Raw genomic sequence first — 22,139 nt, 5'->3', positions numbered from 1 at the left:
GCAGGTTGAAGACTCGGCTTGAATCTGGCATTGCTGTGGTTGTGATGTAGGCCGGCAGCTGTAGCTCCAATTCAACCCCTAACCTGGGAACTTCCATATGTCACTGTGTGGCCCTAAAAACAAAAAAGGGGGGGGGAACGCTGTTGCAGTAAACAGCAGTGGCTTCCACCAGCTAAGGGAAGTGGTGAGAAGACAGGTTCTTGCACGTTCTGCTGGACTGGACTGTGTGTCGGGTGTGTGAGAAGGGGAGGTGGAGTTTTGTTTTGTTTTTTTTGTCTTTTTGCCATTTCTTGGGCCGCTCCCGTGGCATATGGAGGTTCCCAGGCTAGGGGTCGAATCGGAGCTGTAGCAGACAGCCTACGCCAGAACCACAGCAACTCGGGATCCAGCCGCATCTGCAACCTACACCACAGCTCACGGCAACACTGGATCCTCAACCCACTGAGCAAGGCCAGGGATCGAACCCTCAACCTCATGGTTCCTAGTCGGATTCATTAACCACTGCGCGCCACGACGGGAACTCCCGAGGAGGTGGAGTTTTTTTAATCAAGCTGCTGGCGGGCAGGATGGAATTGCCATTAATCGAGATGGGCAAGGCTATGAGTTGCAGATTTTGTAGGGAGAGATCAGAGATGCATTTCGAAGATATTAAGCTGAAGTGGTCATTGGACATCCAAGTAGAGATGTTGAATAGGATGTATGAGCCCACGGGAATTGGGAAAGAATGCTAGACATGTAACTCCTCCCTCCTCTTTCTGCCTTCCAGAAATTTGATGGTCAATTTGGTCGACTAAGGACCACTCTGTGCCATTTTCTACTTTGTAACGGGTTTGTTGATACACATTTTTGTTCTTTTTCTGGAATCCTAGTAGAATCTTGGAGTGGGGAAGATAGTTTGACGACTCACCTCTACCAACTTGAGTGAGAGTCTAGGCACTTTCTGTCCTGTCACTTCCCTGCTCGTATTCCTGGTGGCCGGATCTCCTCACATCCAGTTTATTCTGTGGCCTGACATTGAAGAGTCCATTCCGTGCTTCTATTTGCTCTCTTAGGACTGTCTCTACCCCATCCTTGGTTTTTCCTTCTGTGCGTCTCTGTGAGGCATTTCTCTCTCTGCCATGCCCTCTCATCCTTTCTCTGTTGCCATTTTCTGTATTCTTCTCCGGGTATATTACTGGTTTTCTTTTCCAAACTCCTCTAACTTAACCATACTCTTCTTTTCTAGTTTATTGGGGGTTTCAGGGTTTATTTTATACATGAGTCTTGCCTCCACAGTGAATGTGATAGGGTGCTTGAGAGTAGAGACCTGAGTAAAAATTTGAATAAAACAACCAAGAAGTTCCTGGTGCTGAATTCATTTATATGTAGGTGTTGGGGCACAACAGGCCACAAAATAGGAGTTTATAAGGTTGTTGGGACCATTAAGGAAGATAATAGACACTCTTTGCATGCTGGACTTTGGTATCTGCTATTTGGGAGATGGTGGATGGCTTTCCTTAGAAGATGCTCTGAGCTGTGCTTTGAAGAAGGAATGAAATAGAAGTTTCCGATCGTAGCATGGAAAAGCATTCCTTGTAGAAAGAGCCTATGTGTAATTATGGGTCACAGGAATGCAAACCACCCACTCGACAGGAGAACTGTCCCTGCTCTGCCCCCAACAGATGGTACTGTTAAATACGTAGGTAAATGGAGTTCCCGTCGTGGCGCAGTGGTTAATGAATCTGACTAGGAACCATGAGGTTTTGGGTTCGATCCCTGGCCTTGCTCAGTGGGTTAAGGACCTGGCATTGCCATGAGCTGTGGTGTAGGTTGCAGACGTGGCTCGGATCCCGAGTTGCTGTGGCTCCGGTGTAGGCAGGCAGCTACAGCTCTGATTCGACCCCTAGCCTGGGAACCTCCATATGCCACGGGAGTGGCCCAAGAAATGGCAAAAAAGACAAAAAAAAAAAAAAAAATAGATAAAGGACCTTTATGCCATACTAGGACACTGTTTTTTAATATCTTTTTCATGGAGTTCCCCTTGAAAAACAAATCTGACTAGGATCCATGAGGACTCGGGTTTGATCCCTGGCCTCACTCAGTGGATTAAGGATCTGACATTGCCATGAGCTGTGGTGTAAGTTGCCGATGCGGCTCAGATCTGGTGATGCTGTGGTTGTGGTGTAGACCAGAGGCTACAGTTCCGATTTGACCCTAGCCTGGGAACGTCCATGTGCTTCCACATGCTGCAGGTGCAGCCCTTGAAAGACCCAAAAAAAAAAAAAAAATCTCTTCCTGTATTTGTCATGTAATGAAAAGGCCTCTTTTTAAAACTTGGATATTTTCAAGTTATAAGAAGAATATATGCCATTTGCCTTTGACCCACATGCCAAATATGGTTAAAAAGTACTTGGGGAAAGGTACCACAAAATCCAAAAATATCTGCTAAATTTCTTATAGACACTTAATGCTGGTCTTCACTTTATCTCAGCCAACAGCTGTGCATGGCAGGATCTCATTTTGTAGATGAGAAAACAGAAGGGCAGAGGGCTGTACAGTACACTCTGGTGAGAAGTTTGATTCCCAATAGAAATCATGTTTTCAAAATTTATCTAACATAGTTATTTATATAAAGGTAAATTTTCTTGTGCTTTGGTTTTATTTTCAGAGGCTTGGTAAAATGCCCTCCAGCATTTTTGTTTCATAAGTTGAGTAGCTCTGTCCTGTGATGTTGGCTGTTTAGCTGACTCTTTCTACACCATTACTGGAACAGTTAGTGGGAAAAGAATATTAACTTGCATTGTATATTCACCTGTAGTATTTTAGTAGTTATATTTTCAGTATAAAATATACATCATGGTAAATGGTGTTACATTTCTGTTACTGATTTTTAGGTAAGCTGTAGGTAGGGGGTTCAAATTGATTTTCGTAGACTGGTAAGTGATTCATACTTGGTGACCTAATAGTAGTGGATGGGGTAGTGGAAGAACGACATGGGCAACGTGCTCCTCAGGTGACGTATGCATGTATACGTGTGGTGTGCATAACAAGCTTGATAGGATTTTTGCTCAGAACCACAAATATTAAATTTTTTTTGATCAATAGCTAAAATTTCTTACTATTTTTCTTGGCTGCTGACTGTAGTTATAAAAAGGAAATGAATTACTGGAAGAGGCATTCTCTCGTGGCTTAGCAGGTTAAGGGTCCAGCACTGTCATTGCAGTGGCTTGGGTCACTGCTGTGGCATGGGTTCAGCCCCTAGCCTGGGAACTTCCAAATGCTGCAGGCATGGCCAGAAAAAAGAATCACTTAAAGAAAGGTTTCACAGGAGTTCCTGTCATGGCACAGTGGTTAACGAATCCGACTAGGAACCATGAGGTTGTGGGTTCGATCCCTGGCCTCACTCAGTGGGTTAAGGATCCGGCATTGCCATCAGCTGTGGTGTAGGTTACAGATGTGGCTCGGATCCCATGTGCTGTGGCCATAGCATAGGCTGGTGGCTACAGCTTCGATTCGACCCCTAGCCTGGGAACCTCCAAATGCCTCGGGTGCAGCCTTAGAAAAGGCAAAAAGACCACCCCCCCAAAAAAAAGAAGGTTTTACAGAATATTTAGAATCAGATTTTGTTTGGGAAAATCCATGCACTTTAGGGGTACCAGCTGCACATGTGAACACAAGAAATGGCTGTCTGCTTTCTAGCATCTAAGATTTTGCTGATGGAGTTCCCATCGTTGCTCAGCAGAAATGAATCTGACTAGCATCCATGAGGGTGCAAGTTCGATCCCTGGCATCGCTCAGTGGGTTAAGGATCCAGTGTTGCCCTGAGCTGTGTGGTGTAGGTCACGACACGGCTCGGATCTGGCCTGGCTGTGGCTGTGGTGTAGGCCTACAGCTCCAACTCCTATTTGACCCCTAGCCTGGGAACTTCCATGTGCTGCAGGTGTGGCCATAAAAAGAAAAATAATAAAGTAAAATAAAAATAAAAGAAACAAGTGGGATTAATTTTAATTTTCTCACTAAAATTATACATCTAAAATATTGTTTTAATTGATTATAATTCGTACAGAATTTTAGAGATTTTTCCAGGTGTGAAAAATCTGGTGTGTTTCAAAATTTGGTATATGTTTTTATATCTAGAGCACTTCCCCGATTCAAACTAGGAGAATTTTTTTTTTTTGGTCTTTTTAGGGCCGCACCCGAGGCATATGGAGGAGGTTCCCAGACTAGGGGTCCAATCGGATCTATAGCCGCCGACCTATGCCAGAGCCACAGCAACGTCTGCAATCTATACCACAGCTCACAGCAACGCCATGATCCTTAACCCACTGAGTGAGGCCAGGAATCAAACCTGCAACCTCTTGGTTCCTAGTTGGATTCATTTCTGCTGCGCCCTGACAGGAACTCAGAATTTTTTTTTAATAAACAGAAATTTATTTCTCACAAGGTCAAGGCATTATTAGATTCAGTGTCTGGTGACATTGGATAATTCCTGGTTTATGGATAGTCATCTTACTGTGTCCTCTCATGGGGGAGTGAGGGGGCTGTTCCACTAAACTAGGAACATTTTAAGTGCTTCGTTGCAACATATAGCTAGTGGCTACCACATTGGACATTTGGGCTAGAGGTCGGCAAACTGTATAGCTCATGGGCCAGGTCCAGCCCTGGAGCCTGTTTTTGCATAGCTGATAGTTCAGGAGGGCTTTTACGTTTTTTGCAGTTTTTTTTTTTTTTTTAAAGAAAAAAATATATATAGACAGAGATACTCTCTGGCTCTTAATAGAAAGTTTGCCAACTCCTGGTCTAGACTGAGGAGTAGGAGGCAGAGGGGTGAGTGAAAGTCAACTAGGGTGGTCTCTTTCCCTTGCTCCGTTCCCAGACGCTGGCAGCTGCACCTGTAGAACTCAGGTAAGAAACTTGAGGAGTCCTCTTTAGGAAACTTGGCTCAGCCAAGAGAAACAATAAAGAGGTTGACATCGAGCGTCCGTCCCAGCAAAGCTCATTTATTTCAGGACTTCCGATCAGCTTTAGAACCACTTACCAATATGAATAGATAGCCGAGGATCATTATACCTTTAAAGGGCAACTTCTGTTACATGAAGACAGATCAAAACAGAGTAAGTGGAAATTGGAGGAAGTAGCTGTAATAACAGGGAGGAGAAGAAAACCTGAACATATACTGTAATGGCTTCAGAGAACTAAGGATGTATTTTATTCATAAAGCATTTGTAGTTATTTAAAAAGCGTCAGAGTGTAAGGAAATGGACCTAGAAAAAAATTTTTTTAAATAGCATTAATTTTATTAATAGGAGGTTTGAGAAATAAGGTTCAGGAAATTGCCCTGAAAATAGTTGTTAAAAAATAGAGATAGTATATGACGGGGAAAAAGAAGAGAGATCAAATTAAGAGGTCCACTGTTCAAATAATAGAATTTTTCTGGAGAACAAAAAATGTAAGGAAATGGAATCTGCAAACAAATAATGCAAGAAAATTTCCTAAAACTCAGTAACTTGATTGCAGTCAGAGCTGCAGACTTTTTTCTGAAAAGGGTGGCCAGACGGTAAATGTTTTAGACTTTATGAGCCACAAGGTTTCTTTGGCATTTGTTCAGCTCTTCCTTGGTAAGCTGTGCCATGGACCATGTGGAAGTGATGGATGTGGCTGGATTGGGGGCTTGGAGTATAGTTTGCCAAGTCCACTGGTCTAGATTGAACAGACTTATTACCAAGTGTCCAGCCCAGTAAGTAGGAAAATCCTAAAAAGACCTACCACTATATCACTGTGAAGTTTTACAATATTAGAAGATTTTAAGCTCTTCCTAGGCCTACGAGTTTCAGTGGCAGCAACAAGTGTTGCCAGCATTGTCAGGATCCAGCCATGTCCAGCTCCAGCACGAAGATAGTGAAGCCCAGTGCTGAGAAGCTGGAGCTGGAGATGAACTCGGACCTCGAGGCCCAGCTTTGCAAGCTGACCTTGCAGTCCTCAAGGAAATTGAAGTTGGTGGTGGTTGGAAAGCTATTATCATCCTTGTCCCCGTTCCTCAACTGAAGTCTGGCCAGAAAATCCAGGTCCGGCTCGTGCATGAGTTGGAGAAGTTCAGTGGGAAACAAGTTGTCCTCATTGCCCAGAAGACACTTCTGCCTGAGCCAACTCGAAAAAGCCCTACCAAAAAATAAGCAAAAGCATCCCAGGAGCCATGCCTTGACAGCTGTGCAGGATGTCATCCTGGGGGCCTTGGTTTTCCCGAGTGAGAGTGAGATCGAGGACAAGAGAATCCATGTGGAGCTGGACTGCAGCCGGCCTCAAGGTCCGTTTAGATGAAGCACAGCAGAATGACCAGAAGCACAAGGTTGAAACATTTTCTGGTGTCTCTTAAGAAGCTCACGGGCTCTCTTAATTTTGAATTCCCAGTGTTTCAGTTGTAAACATAAATGACTAAAATACTGTTCACAATTAAAAAAAAATAGTGGGGGGAGTTTCAAATTCCTGAGAAATTACTTCCAATCTAAACTTGCAATATAAAATTTCCTCCTAGGAAGCTACTGGAAGATGTATTCTATTAAAATGGGAGAGTAAACCGAGAAGGGTGAAACCATGGGAGGAGCCAGGAAACAAGGAATCCAATGAAAGGAAAAGATAAGGGAATTCCCAGTTTGACTAAGGTGAAAAAACCTAGGGACCCAGCAGGTCCGAAAGTTATGAAAGGGGCATGATAGCCCCAGCCCAGAAGCAATGCAAGTGTACAGCCCTGCGCTTAACCTTCAGAGGCAACAAAATAGATCACGTGATATATTGTACCATACTGAGAGGGTTTACAGTTCTGATGGAGAGCTTGCGGTAAAATGTTTAGAGAAAAGGAATCAAATGTGAAAAGTAGCCATTTTTTAACGTTTCAGGGTCAAGAAAGGAATTGTTTTGATTAAAATATGGTCAGCCATGAGTAAGTTAAATGGAGGCTGCTATATCCAAAGCGCTGTCATACTTTTATTGGGAGGAGGAGGGAAGGAAAGGCTTTGGGGGGAGGTTATGTGTAGGGATTAAGTCATTTGTACAGTAGAAAGTTAGTCAATAAACTTTGAAATCTGAAAAATGGAGACGTGTTAGTTCTAAACAAGTGAATATGTTTAGAAACAAGAGATCAGTATCCAAGTGTTGAAAGTCCTTTCTTCTGGGGAGAGAAATCAGAAGTGGTGAGGGTGACGTGAAAAACGGATTGATGTTTTGTTACAGACTTCTTAACACCGTTTGACTTTTTAAGCTATATATGTATTTTACAAGTTTAACTTTTAAATTTTATTTATTTATTTTGAAATTTTATTTTTATTTTTTACCGAATAAAATACATACATTTAAACACAATTACATTCACACAGATTATTATATCATGGATCTTAAGAAACAGATTGACTCCCACTGGAGAAGTGGAATGGAAAATATGTTGAGACAAATAGGAAATTTATTCTATACTTTATCCATTTTTTTGGCTTTCATCTTTACTACTTAGTTTTATCTATTACATTTCAATTTTTCTTTAAAAATTAGCATTATATTAAAATTGTTATGCAACTAAAATTTATAAAGAAGAAAGCCTTATATACCATTAAATATTTTATATAGCATAATAAAAAGAATAACTTAACTGGTAAGAACAACAAAAATAATATACCCTCTGAAATAAGTAAAATATAAAATGCATAAATTGGTTAAAAAACAGTGTAACTATATAAATATGTCCTCACAATTTGTTACATCTTATTGATTCTTCAATATAGGCATTATATCATTCTAGGTGATGTGATAAACAAGACATTATAGACCTTACATTGTACCATGGAGAGAAATGGTTATTAATAATACAATTGTAGAACTGTATTATTTAATTGTACAGTGGCATTGTTTATAATTATCATAAATTCTTTGGTGGAGGGGAAATCAGAATCAGATGTAAGACTTCAGCATTCCAAGAATGATGTCAAATGACCTCCTTCATGGTGGATTATGCACTTATTTACTATGAGATATATTTCTTCTCTGGAGGTTCCTTGTTTGTGTATCAATTGTAGATTTTTGGTTTGCAGTTATTCTGAAGTTTTGATGTAAGAGTCTATATGTATATGAGATTGTTTTAAGTTGTTGTTCTCTTAATTGCAAGTTCATCTACAGTGTCCCGCATTTGTACCCACCTCTTCTCATGATTTCTGATTTTGGTGGTATAATTGTGCATGGATGATTTTGTATCTTTACTGTATATATACCTTTACTGGTGAGCCTTGTCATTTGTGGAATTTTTGTTTCCTGTTGCTGTCTTTTCTTTGCTGCCTAGAGAAGTTCCTTTAGTATTTGTTGTAAGGCTGGTTTAGTGCTGCTGAATTCTCTCAGCTTTTGCCTATCTGAGAAGGTTTTTATTTCTCCTTCAAATCTGAATGAGAGCCTTGCTGGGTAGAGTAATCTTGGTTGAAGGTTTTTTCCTTTCATCACGTTAAGTATATCATGCCACTCCCTTCTGACCTGCAGAGTTTCTGCTGAAAAATCTGCTGATAACCTTATTGGGGTTCCCTTGTATGTTACTTGTTTCTTTTCCCTAGCTGCTTTCAAGATTTTGTCTTTAATTTTGGTCAGTTTGATTAATATGTGTCTCGGTGTATTCCTCCTTGGGTTTATTTTATATGGTACTTGTGCTTCCTGGATTTGAGTGAGTGATTCCTTTCCCATGTTAGGGAAATTTTCGGCTATTATCTCTTGGAATATTTTTTCTGTCCCCTTCTCTCTCTTCTCCTTCTGGCATCCCTATAATACGGATGTTGGTGCGTTTAACATTGTCCCAGAGTTCTCTGAGACTCTCTTCATTTGTTTTCAATCTTTTTTCTCTTTTCTGTTCTGTATCCGTAATTTCTTCTAATCTGTCCTCCACCTCACTTATTCGTTCTTCTGCCTCCTGTATTCTGCTGTTGGCTGCTTCTAGTGCATTTTTTTTTATTTCTGTTATTGTATTTTGCATCTCTTCTTGTTTCAGTTTTCTGTCTTGTATCTCTTTGGTCAGTGTTTCCTGTAAGTTATCCATCTTTGCCTCCAGTTTATTTCCAATGTCTTGCATCATCTTCAGCATCAACAGTCTAAAGTCTTTTTCCTGGAGGCTGAGAATCTTCTCATGGCTTAGCTGATTTTCTGGGGTTTTTTCTTTTTCCCTCATCTGAGTTATAGTTCTCTGTCTTTTCATTTTTATAGGTTTTTGGTGTGGTGACCTTTTTATAGATAATAGAGCTGTAGCCTCTCTTACTTCTGGTGTCTGCCCCCCTTGTGGCTAAGTCAGTATGGGGGGCTTGCTGTAGGCTTCCTGATGGGAGGGGCTGATCCCTGCCCCCTGGCAGGTGGAGCCGATTCTAATCCCTCTGGTGGGTGGGACTTAGTCTCTGGATGGAATTAGGGGCTGCTGTGTGCCTGAGGCTCTTTAGGTAGCCTGTTTACTGAGGGGCGGGGCTGTGATCCCACCTGGATTGTTGTTTGCCCTGGGACTTCTCAGCACTGACTGATGGGTGGGGCCAGATTTTCCCAAAATGGCCCCCTCCAGAGAAAGGCAGCTGCTGAATATTCCTGAGAGCTTAGCCTTCAATGTCCTTCCCTCACAACAAGCCACATTCCCCCCTGTTTTCCCAGGATGTCCTCCAAGAACTGCAGTCAGGTTTGACCTAGGTTCCTGTGGAGACCTCGCTCTGCCCTGGGACCTAGTGCATGTGAAAGTCTGTGCCCTCCTTTTAAGAATAGGGTCTCCGTTTCCCCCAGTCCTGTGGAGCTCCTGCGCACAAGCCCCGCTGGCCTTCAATGCCAGATGCTCCAGGGGCTCTTTCTCCCTGTGCCAGATCCCAGCATGTGAGGGTTTGATGTGGGGCTCAGAACTCTCACTCCTGTAGGTGAGTCTCTGTGAACCAGTTAGTTTTCAGTCTGTGGAGCTTCCCACCCGGGAGGTATGGGGTTGTTTATATCACGAAATCACCCCTCCTACCTCTTGATGTGGCCTCCTCTTTTTCTTCTGGAGTAGGGTATGGGTTTCAGGTCCATGTGGGTGGAGATTGCTCAGTCTTTAGTTGCGAATTTTGTTGTTTTTAGGAGAGAAGTTGGGCTCCAGTCCTTCTATTCCGCCATCTTAATCCCATCTCGGGAATCATCTAATTTTTAAATTTTAATGAGGGTAAAATGAACATTTACTCTAGATGCGGAATCTTATTAGTCCAATATTATGACTGTGGTAACATTATGATGGTATAGTATAGTTTTCTATTCATATATTGTGTATCATTTGTTAATATCAGTTTTAGGTTCCTAGTCATATTAGTAATTTGGCTTCCTTGGCTGACTGTGATGAAAAAACGTATTCTAAGAAACATGAGTCAGTCCTGGGTTAGTCTCAACATAGAACTTAATTTAGTTAATATCTATAAATAGTTTGCAAATCACCACTGGTACCTGAAAGTTATAAAAGGGGACTAATAACCGCAGCACAGAAACAGGGAGTTGGAACAATGAGAGTGTACAATCCTCCCATTAGCCTTCAGAGGCAGGATGGACCAAAAGTTGACCGCCTTCTCTTGTAAGTATTTTCTCTTGTCACGGGAGCTTTGTAGTGTTAAAACTTAATTATCCTGTTTTGTTTTCTCTATTTTTCATTTGTTTATTAATAGAGAAGTGAAATGCCCACATTTTATTTATACAGTTTCATTTTTTGACAAATGTCAGTACCTTAGTGTTACTCAGTATTTCCAACCCAGAGCATCTTTCCTAGTTTGCTCTCCTACCTCATTGTGTCAAGATGTAAGTAACTTTTCATTTGCCTAGCATTATTTATTTGTTATACATAAGGCTAAATGAAATGTGTTTTGAAATTTTGTTGTATAGATTTTGTCTGCTTGAAGAAAAATGTCTTTGAGTTAACATAAACCAAATATGTGTTTGCATACATAAAAGAGGAATTTCTTTGTTGGCCAGCACTTTGTGCATCTCTTTACAGTTGGGGATAGCTCTTTTGGGGGAGAAATAGATATTTGGTGGTGAGAGCAATTTTTGCAAATATTTTAAAAATGCCCTTGGTGGCTATAATACTAGTCAATGTGAGTTGGCAGGGATATTTCTAAGAAAAGCGGAATTTATAAGTTTGGAAACTGTCCCCCTACAAAGATATACGTTAGAGATAAAAACATGAAAGTCAGAAATCTATAAATACCATCTGATTTCGCTGGAATTATTCATTCTGCTTAACATTTGTAAGCCTGAGGAGTTCCCGTCGTGGCTCAGCAGAAACGAATCTGACTAGTGTCCATGAGGACGCAGGTTCGATTCCTGGCCTTGCTCAGTAGGCCAAGGATCCGGCATTGCCATGAGCTGTGGTGTAGATCGCAAATGCAGCCTGGATCCCGCATTGCTGTGGCTGTGGTATAGGCCAGCAGCTGTAGCTCCGATTGTTCCCCTAGTCTGGGAACCTACATATGCCGCAGTTTCAGGCCTAAAAAGACCAAAAAAAAAAAAAAAAAAAAAAAAGATTTGTAAGCCTGAAGTTTTGTGGAGTTTTTTGGTTTGTTTTTTTAGGGCCATGCCCCAGGCCTAGGGGTCGGATCTGAGTTACAGCTGCCGGCCTGTCCCATTGCCACAGCAGTGAGGGGTCTGAGCCACGTCTGTGACCAGCATCACAGCTTGAGGTAACCCCAGATCTTAACGCACTGAGCAAGGCCAGAGATTGAACCTGCATCCTCATGGATCCTAGTTGGGTTTAACCACTGAGCCACGAAGGGAACTAAGCCCAAGATTTTGTTTGACATACAACTTTGGGAAATATATTTAGATGTGCTTCTTTTCAGTGAACAGACTAAAAGTTAGAGACTTTCAACACTTTCCTTCCTTGCACCTTGCTTTCAAGTCAAGAAAATATACAGTCAGCAGGTTCTCCCACAGCTCTGCACACCGCCTGCTTGAGTCAGCTGTCAGTGACCTTGGGGCATCTCTGGCATTGTGGTCTTTTCCTACAGTAATAATACTCCTTTTATAGACTGAAAACCCAAAATATCATGACATGTGAAACAATCTTTTTAAGCCAGGACGCCCTAATTGTAAATTCCATTATTTTAATAATCCTTTCAGATTCACTTCACTGTACTGGGCCTTCTACCTGTGTAAGCTTACTTTTTGTATTAAAGGCATTATACGTTCGGAGTTCCTGTCATGGCGCAGCAGAAACAAATCCGACTAGGAATCATAAGGTTGCTGATTCAGTCCCTGGCCTTGTCAGTAGGTTAAGGATCTGGCATTGTCATAAGCTGTGGTGTAGGTCGCAGACGCGGCTTGGATCCCTTATTGCTGTGGCTGCGGTGTAGGCCGGCAGCTGCAACTCTGAATTGACTACTAACCTGGGAAGCTCCATATGCTGTGAGTGCAGCTGTAAAAAAAAAAGAAAAACATTATATGGTCTAGAGAAGCAGCCCTTAACTTGTGGGGGGGGCGGGGGCGATGAACTAAGAACTTGGATAAAAAAATGAAGCAAAGCTTCAGAATACTCTGGTTCAGCTGTGAGCAATGTTTATATTAATAAGGTAAACCTTGAATATTGATTTAATCAGAAATCAAGTATTCTCCTGTGACTATATTAGGGAAAGCCCATGTGTGCTGAGGGAGTTACAGAGACAGCTGCCATAAGTCAGTAGACTATAAGTTAAAACTTAGAACTTACAAGTCAAAAAAATCAGAGTTCCCCTTGTGGCTCAGCAGTAGCAAACCCAACTGGTATCCACGAGGATGTGGGTTCAGTCCCTGGCCTCGTTAAGGATCCGGCGTTGCCGTGAGCTGCGCTGTAGGTCGCAGATGTGGCTCAGACCTGACATGGCTGTGTCTGGTGTAGGCCAGCAGCTGCAGCTCCGATTTGACCCCTAGTGGGAACCTCCATATGCCACACATGCAGCCCTAAAAAGCAAACAACAGCAACAACGAAACAGAAGACTTGACACATCTAAAGAAACAGCCAAGAGTTGACAGTAATTGTCTCTGATACATTTGAAACCAGGATTGGAGCAGTGAACTGCTGTTTGTTCTTACAGACTTTGAAAACTATATGCTTGTATGATTTTGATAAAAGGGAAAATGTATACAGAAATGTAAAATGGCCTAATAAATTGGATCTTTTAATAATAGATTTGGTGCGGCTATATTACTATAAAGGTAAATACTTGCCCTTAGCTTCTGTTTTCAAAGATGCTCTTATTACAATAATCTAGATGTATCTTTGGTCTTCAGGATCCAGTAGATTGCCTAGACTGTTGCATTTAACATGCTCTTATTTTTGATACATGTGTGTTTTCAATGTAATATAAATCCTAGCTCGAGTTTATTCTACATACAGATTATTCAAAATAGTAACTTTATCTGTCTAGTTTATTATTAGAAACATTTTTCTAAATATACCTGATTTCTTGCCCTTGTCCCTGCAGTGATATTGTTACCCCTCAGAAACTTTGGCAGCTAGTAATTTATCAAATAGTATAATGAAGTCAGTACTGTATCTTAAAATCTGACTTTATTATTGTCGGCACTTGAAGCAACTACTCCTGATTATAAGCAGTACTTAGGTGTCTTTTGTTTTTCTTGTATACTTATTAAGTATGGTGATATGTGCAGAGAGAAGCTTTGGGTTTTTGTGACGAGGTGCACTTGGGCTTTTCCTTTTGTTTTACAGTCAGCTGAGGAAATATGAAGGAGATTTCTGAAAGATCTATTTGTTTATGGATAACTGCTAGGAGGAACAAAGGCTAGCCTGTAGTCACAACCCAAGCAGCTGAAAACTTGAGCCAGTCCAGGGAAAGTCCCAATTTGAAATTTCCAAATAAGTAGTAGTATAGCTCGCATTTATGAGTGTTCTTATATTCCAGGTATTTACTAAAGAGCTTTCAAGGTATTACCTCCTTTATCTTCCCCATAATGCAATGGCGTGTATTATGTACATGATGATTATAATTTTAGGAAATAAATTTTTATAGCCAAATAATTGCTCAAGTCCAAGTGGATACTTGGAGACATTTTCTTTTTCTGTTACATTATGTGTGGAAGGTAAAAAAGCAAACTCTTGTAGAACCACATTCGGGAGGCTTCTGTAGGTTTTAATACCTAGGGGGTGGCACAGTGGGTTAAGGATCTGGTCTTGTCATTGCTGTGGCACAGATTCAATTCCTGGCTTGGGAACTTCTGCATGTCACGGATGCAAAAAAAAAAGACAACAAAAATTGGAGAGATTTCATAGTCAGATTCTTTAGTTGACTTGAGTAAATACTGAGACATTCCATACTTTCTTGGATAAGGAGAAGAAAGATGATGCGGATTTTGTCTAGTTGATCTTCAGATTTAATAAAACACTAGAAAGGATTGGTCTTGGCAGAAAGGGTAAATTTAACAAAGTGATTCTAAAATTACAACAAGATAAAAGTATGAAAAGAAAGTGTTAGTAATTATATAATCTTCTTGTGGGGCTGGGCTGCCTAAGAAGGCTATCAAAGGCAGATCACATAAAGCGGTATTACTAAATTTCTACATAAAAATTAAAAGCCATATTATAAAACAAAACTTTTAAAATCAGAGACTTAAAATGCATATGGCAAACATATGTAACAGAGTTATCTTTAATATAGAAAGGAACTCTTTCCAATGAATATGGAATGGTAACTGTCCCAAGAGAAAACTGATCAAAGAACATGTGCAGTCACCGCTAATACAAAAAATGAGTAAACAGATTTCAAAGTACTTAACCTCAGAAGTCATCTAATAAGTGAAAATTGTTTTGTGAGATCAGTTGTTTAGCAAAGATTAAAAACAATGATAGTATTCAGTGTTAGGGGAAAGAAAATCGGGCACTCTCATCCTATTGGGCTGCTGAGGAGCATTAATTGGTGTGGCTCTTCCTGAAGACGATTTGGAACCATGTATCAGAAATCTCAATATTTGTATCTTTTCATCTAGCAAGTCTGTGCATCAGTGACAGTCCTTAAGAAGCAGTTAGAAAGGGTTTTCAAAGATAAATGTTTACTACAGTATTAGTAATAGTAGTGGCTAATTTATATCACACCATAGGAGACTGCTTAAACTATGAACACCTAAATGATGGAACATTATGCAGTCATGAAAAGTAAAGGTAGAAAACTGTACTTAGTGCCTTAAAATAAATACCTTCTACAATATGTTAGAGAGAGAGAAAAAAAAAGATTTCAGAGTGTTAGGGAAATATTCTATTTTATTTGGTTTATATGCATATTTTTATATGAGGAAAAGTCAAATATAAAGACCAAAATGTTAATTTTAGTGATCTCTGGATGTGAGACTGAATATGATTTAGAGTTTATTTCTTTTCTTCTTACTTAACTCTTTCCCCCCCCCCCATTTGGCAAACTTATTGAGTTATTGCTGTGACTAGTCATTGTATTTCCTAATATGATAGAGTATAATTTGTACAATGAAAATGTGATGTTATGTTTTAGGAAGGTAATTACGATTTAGAAATTTTTTCATTAAATGATTGAAGTAATTTCTTGGTCATTAAAGTGGTATGTTCAGTTATTTGGGAAATTCATTTATTTGCAGCACTTTATAAGAGTATTTGCTTTTGTTTGTATGAAAGTCCTCTTCCACCTAGTCTCTCTTTATGTGGAAGGAGAGGCCTTGATGGCATGCTCTCCATTGCTTTGTGTTTACATCAGAAAGAACGTTCACATAGGTCTCGGTGAAAGGAAGGGACTTTTAATGGTGAATTAATTTCTTAATTTCAGGCAACTACAAGAACAGCAACGACAAAAGGAGCTGGAGCGGGAAAGGCTGGAGAGAGAAAGAATGGAGAGGGAGAGGTTGGAGAGGGAGAGGCTAGAAAGGGAGAGGCTGGAGAGGGAGCGCCTGGAGCAGGAGCAGCTGGAGAGAGAGAGGCAGGAAAGGGAACGGCAGGAGCGGCAGGAGCGCCTGGAACGGGAAAGACAAGAGCGGGAGAGGCTGGAGAGACTGGAGAGACTGGACCGGGAGAGGCAAGAGAGAGAGCGGCAGGAGCAGCTGGAAAGGGAGCAGCTGGAATGGGAGCGAGAGCGACGAGTGTCAAGTGCCGGTAAGAAGTTAACAAATGGTTCTGTGTTCCTCATGTCTGAGCTTGGATGGCAGGTGGCGTTGTGTGTAGCTGTGTATTAGAAAGAACATCTCACACTTGAGATGCTTGGGATTAAGCAATACGATTTGAAGTTAGGGAGAATATGCAGCAATTGCTGCTCTAACATGTTCTTTTCACTTCTCTCTGGATTGCTTTTATTGCTTGGAGACTTAAAGAAAGCTCTTGGAAATTTTTATTCTGACATTCTAATTCTTCTAACGATAAAGTGGAAGTATGCTTTCTACTTTAAAAATTGTCTATAAAGTGGAAGAGTGCTTTCATGGGAAATTTCCTGTATTAGATGAATTTGGAATGTCTTTCTCGTTTGAGATTTTTATCTTGAACACTGTAGCAGGCCAGAAATTTGCTTGATTGTGTTCTCAAGTTTTTGAAGGAGGAATTAAAAACAGGAGGTTAAAAAAAATCTTCTCTAAAACTGAGTAGTAATTTAAAATATATTCTAGCATTGCGAAAAATTTGTGAAAAATCACTAAATCTGATGGAATTTATTGAAAGAATTAAGGGTTAAAGTATGAAAGTCTGAAGTTTGACATTCATTAAAACTAACATTTATTATAGGATTTAGGAATTTTTTTTTTTTGATTCTATATGGCCTGTATCTAAAGTCTCAGTGTGGATTGCTTACATACTAGTTGATTGGTTTGTTGTTTGAGTTAATTCATTTGTTTTTGATTGCCTAATTATTTTCTGGAGTTATATATATAGCCAACAAAGTAAAGCTTTTCCACAAATAAGCATTAAATTGGGGAGTTTCTAGCCCTTTATAATAAAACTTTTCTCTAGTTTCACTGCTTGTTGTTTAAAAAAACAAAGTTATTCTTTTTAGTTTTATTCACCTAATGTTAATGTCCTTCTAAATACTGAAAATTTTGAAAAGACTACTATCTTGTAAAGAATAAGCTAGTCAGTTGAATTCATCAAACTGCTTGTTAGATAAAAGAAGATTTATCCTCTTTTGGATCTCAAAATGTATTTGTAAATTAAGACATTTTTGGATGAAAATAGTTATTTGCACATGTGCTTAATTCTCTGGTACTAACTGTAGTCTACGTTTGTACATTTTGTCTGAATGCTGGTTTTGTGGCTTTACTAGCTCCCTTTTTCTCTCTCCTTTTTTATCCTGTCTTTCGCCGCTGCTTCCCACCTCTGTCCAGCTCCATCCTCCGACAGCTCCCTGTATAATGCTCCACTTCCTGAGTATGCCAGTTGCCAGCCTCCTTCGGCACCTCCTCCATCATATGCTAAAGTCATCTCAGCTCCAGTGTCAGATGCCAGTCCTGATTACGCTGTAGTGACCGCATTGCCACCTACTTCCACACCCCCTACACCACCACTTCGTCACTCCGCGACACGTTTCGCAACCTCTTTAGGCTCAGCCTTCCACCCCGTGCTTCCCCACTACGCTACCGTCCCTCGTCCTCTGAACAAAGGCTCTCGGCCTTCCTCTCCCGTGAACACACCCTCTCCTCAGCCTCCAGCTGCGAAGCCCTGTGCCTGGGCTGCCTCCAATTTTTCGCCCCTCCCTCCGTCTCCTCCAGTCATGATTAGCAGCCCCCCAGGCAAAGCCGCTGGCCCAAGGCCCGTCCTCCCCGTTTGTGTCTCTTCTCCTGGGCCCCAGATGCCTCCATCACCCACAGCGCCCAGTGGGCTGCTGGACTCTGTCCCATGCCCGGTGTCTCCGCCGCCTACCTCAGGGCCAGCGCCACCGCCGCCGCCGCCACCACCACCACCACCGCCACCGCCACCGCCTCCGCCTCCACTGCCTTCCCTCGTACCACTCTCACACTGTGGATCTCAAGCCTCTCCTCCTCCGAGCACCCCTCTTGCCTCAACTCCCTCATCCAAGCCTAGTGTTCTCCCTTCTCCCTCTGCAGCTGCCCCTGCCTCTGTGGAGACTCCTCTAAACTCTGTGCTGGGAGACTCCTCTGCTTCTGAGCCAGGCTTGCAGGCAGCCTCTCAGCCGGCCGAGACTCCAGCCCAACAGGGTAAGGCTTCCGTTATTGCTACTAACAACTAACCACTCGAAAATATGATGCATCGACAACTTGGATTCCCCAGAAGAATGGGGAGGGTGGTTTTGGACACGTTGAAGGTGGGTTTTTTTCTGTTGGACTAATTGCACGTGGAGAATCAATAGGAGGAAGACTTTGATACTTTCCGAGGTGTCATAGTTGGAGGGGTTTTCCTCTGAAGGCCTCTTTTAAATTTCACGAGGAAAACATTCCTTGACACATTCATGTACACAAGAAATACATAGTCGCGAACTTGTCTTCCTTTAATTTCCGGGGGACACAGGGATTATATTTAGTGCCCAATGGTAGTCATTAGGTACATCATCCTGAAGTCTTCTTTGGAACAGCTCTGATCTTGGACCGTGTTTCATTTTGTATAATGTATTGGGCTTCCCACATTGGACATCCAGGGATGGGTGCCACCCTAAGCCATGGGGAGCAGCCCAGCTTGGCATGAGGGCTGAAGAGGACAGCAGGCCTGATATATGCCCCAAAGGGTTCCATGATCCAAAATGACAAGAAGTAGCAGGCTGGGCAAGAAGAGCATCCCGGGCAGTTCTTCCTGAACTTCACGGTCACGGTAATGGGAGGGAGGCTGTAATTTTCTAAGTATGAATTGTTTGTCAGTAGAGAAGGACCTGGTTCTGTAAGTAAATAAGAAGATGCTTAGCAACCCCCTCCCTTTTTCAGTAGGATTTAGCAAGAATTATAGGAAGGAATATGATAACACATTTGTACTTAACAAAGAGACAGTGTTATAATCTGGATTTCAACGCATCTCTTTAAAAGAATTCTTAGTTCTTGGAAGTTTATATTGTGGCTCAGTGGGTTAAGGACCCAGCGTAGTCTCTGTGAAGATGATGCCTGGCCTCGTCAAGGATCCGACATAGCTGCCAGCTGCCAGGTCGCAGATGTGGCTCGGATCCAGTGTTGCCATGGCTGTGGCGTAGGCCTGAAGTTGCAGCTCCCATTCAACCCCTAACATACATGCCAGGGGAACCTGCATATGCTGGCAGGTGTAGCTGTGAAAAGAAAAAAAAGAAAACTTAGTTCTTAAGGGCTTATTATTGATGTTTATATATTTTCCATGTCGACTTAATAAATTTGCTTAAACATTGAGTCACGGTGCTGGTAGGCACAGTTTGGTATCGCTGTGAAAGTAATGGTGGACGGGGAGGTGCAGGCAGCCTTGACAAGGTCACACGGCCCTCCTTCTCTATCCTCCCGTGGAAGACTGACAGCCCCTTGCCCAGTATTCCTGCGGCAATTTACGCTTTCAGCTTGTAGAACCCCTCAAAGTTAGCAGTTTCAAAACAACTGACCACCCAGTGTGCTGCAAATAGCATGTCCTAAAACATCCCTTTAAGCCTGGAGGAAGGGGAGGGACCTCCTGGGTCACTCATGATTCTTGTCCACTCCCTCTGTGATTCTACGGGATCTAGAGATTTCCCTCTTATCCCTTGTCTTCTAGGCTGAAACTCTGTACTTCAAGTCTATGTCTTCTGATTATTTCTGATAGTTTTGTTTTGAGGTTTTGCTTTGTCTAGTAGGAGATTCCTTTACCTCAGTGATTCTCAACTCTCTCTACATGTTGGATTTAATTGTGGGCTATTTTTGAGATATCGAAGCCTGGGACCCACCCTTCTTTCATGTTCTCAATTTAGCTACTTTGGAAAGCAAGTAAATTTATGCTTTCGCTATTGTGGAATTGATTGTCTCAGCTCTTTAGGGTTTACACAGATTATTCTGGATGTGTAATTTCAGATAGCACTAACTGCTGTCCTGTGCACTAGTTTGTCTTCAGGAATGCTACCTCCATCTCAAGTGTGATAAGGGTTTCTTTTATTTATTTGCCAAATCCCCATGAGCGGAAAAATGATCTAGACGAGCTCTTGTAAAGTTCTGTTAATAAAGCTCTAACGTTAAGTAGTTATACACTTTGGCCTTAAGTGTTAGTGTCTTTTTAGTACTGATTTGAACTTTAAACGTTCTGGCGTTCATTTGTCATAAGCACTTGAGTCACTTTAGTTTAGTTCCCGTCCTACCAGCCTTCCTCCTAAGATAGCGTCACGTAGCTCTGTGGTTGTGGCTGACGGTCTTAACATTTCTTTCTCTCAGGCATTGTCTTGGGACCACCTGCACCTCCACCCCCTCCTCCACTCCCACCAGGTCCTGCGCAGGCTTCGGCCATCCTTCCTCCACCCCCAGGACCCCCTCCACCCCCGCCACTTCCATCCTCAGGGCCCCCGCCCCCACCTCCTCCACCTCCTCTTCCTAATCAAGCACCCCCGCCCCCGCCCCCACCCCCTGCTCCGCCCCTCCCCGCCTCTGGATTTTTTTCGGGATCCATGTCTGAAGACAATCGCCCTTTGACTGGACTTGCAGCTGCAATTGCTGGAGCGAAACTTAGGAAAGTGTCACGGGTAAATGCATTTCCAAATTAATCGTATTTTTGATGTATGTCTTATTCTGTCTTAGTAGCTAAATGATTGAATTTATTGCATTTTAATTTTATGAACCTTATGCAATTAACTTCATTGACTAAGATAATTTGAAGTAACTTAAATATAAGAAAAGGTGCAGAGTTCTCATTGTGGCTCAATAGGTTGAGAACCCAACTAGTTTCCATGAGGACGCAGATTCGATTCCTGGCCTTGCTTAGTGGATTAAGGATCCAGCTTTGCTGCACAATCTGGTATTGCTGTGGCTGTGGTGTAGGCTGGCAGCTGCAGCTAAGATTCAACCCCTAGCCTGGGAACCTCCATGTGCCGCAGGTTGGAAGAAGAAGAAAAAAAACAACCAAGATTCGGGTTATGTATTTTTTACCACCAAAAATGTGTGTCCTTTTCAATGTTTTACACAAGGAGACATTTGATATCGTTTTATCCTGTGATTTCATTTTAAAATTTTCTTAACAAATGAAGTAATTTTATGTTATCAGTGAAGCTTTAGCAATCATTTATTCTCAAGAAAATTTTAAAACGAAAGTAAGTATTGAAACTAATGCTGACGTACCCTCTGTTTTGAATGTAGTTCATTAATAAGCATAGGATCGTCCACGTAGGGGTTTCTTATGTCTGTATATTCTTGTTAAGATGGAGGATGGCTCTTTCCCAAGCGGTGTGAATGCGGCCTCATCTAAAACAGACACAGGCCGAGGAAACGGGCCCCTTCCCTTAGGGGGCAGCGGTTTAATGGAAGAAATGAGTGCCCTGCTGGCCAGGAGGTGAGTGAGAAATTACAGTCACGTGTCCAGAACTGAGCGGATTTTGTTAATTTTATTCTAAGTGTAATTGAAGTAGATGTGGTTCCTCCCTTTTGGTGCAATTTTAAACAAAGTTACATGACTTAAAAAAAAAATCTGATTTATCTCCTTTGTAGGAGAAGAATTGCTGAAAAGGGATCAACAATAGAAACAGAACAAAAAGAGGACAAAAATGTAAGTGAATGAAAAGTCCGCTACCCCTGAAAATGTGAATGAAATTGAAGCATAGCTCATTCAGGAAATTGTGTCAGATTATTCTGCACTTAATTTCAGTTAACAGTTGCTCATTTTTAACTCTTCAGATACTAAAAATGGCCTATTTTGAGCATAATTTATAAATTTTTAATGACATTTTTAGTAAATGGGGTGGAATGTATGGAGTTGGGGGAAAGCACTGAAATTCAAACCTATGGAGTTTAATTCTGTGTGTAACCCTGTCATTGAAGGAGTGAATGACCTCTTACTGAGTTTTTAAAAAATCTCATAGAGCCTCAATTCCTTGCATTTAAAATTAAGGAAAGAAGCCGTGATTGCTGTGGTTCAGGTCTCTGCAGAGATGCAGGTTCCACCCCCAGCCTGGCTCAGTGGGTTAAGGATCTGGTGTTGCTGCAGCCATGGTGTAGGTTGCAGTGTAGCTTGGATTTGATCTCTGGCCTAGGAACTTTTATTATGCCTCAGAGGCGGCAATAAATAAGATAAATAAAATAAAGGAATT

The 22,139-nt window shown here is 41.6% G+C and overlaps 1 protein-coding gene and 1 pseudogene across 20 annotated transcripts in view; both read left to right on the top strand.

Moving 5' to 3' along the window:
* ENAH (enabled homolog (Drosophila)) overlaps positions 1 to 22,139 on the top strand; it is a 169,576-nt gene that overhangs the window by 121,693 nt on the left and 25,744 nt on the right. For 12 of the 20 annotated variants that reach the window (XM_021064394.1, XM_021064396.1, XM_021064393.1 and 9 more), the window contains 5 exons: positions 15,765 to 16,087; positions 17,302 to 18,132; positions 20,278 to 20,582; positions 21,255 to 21,385; positions 21,541 to 21,598. In XM_021064394.1, coding sequence (XP_020920053.1) covers positions 15,765 to 16,087; positions 17,302 to 18,132; positions 20,278 to 20,582; positions 21,255 to 21,385; positions 21,541 to 21,598 — 1,648 coding nt within the window. Of the gene's footprint in view, positions 1 to 10,118; positions 10,562 to 15,764; positions 16,088 to 17,301; positions 18,133 to 20,277; positions 20,583 to 21,254; positions 21,386 to 21,540; positions 21,599 to 22,139 lie in introns of those variants that run through there. The other 8 variants (XM_021064405.1, XM_021064406.1, XM_021064409.1 and 5 more) reach the window with 4 other exon arrangements.
* LOC102165183 lies at positions 4,375 to 7,339 on the top strand (annotated as a pseudogene).

This window comes from Sus scrofa, chromosome 10 (assembly GCF_000003025.6).
Source record: "Sus scrofa isolate TJ Tabasco breed Duroc chromosome 10, Sscrofa11.1, whole genome shotgun sequence".
Taxonomy (NCBI): domain Eukaryota; kingdom Metazoa; phylum Chordata; class Mammalia; order Artiodactyla; family Suidae; genus Sus; species Sus scrofa.
The sequence above is the reverse complement of the archived record's forward strand: the minus strand, read 5'-3'. Positions and strand labels throughout refer to the sequence as shown.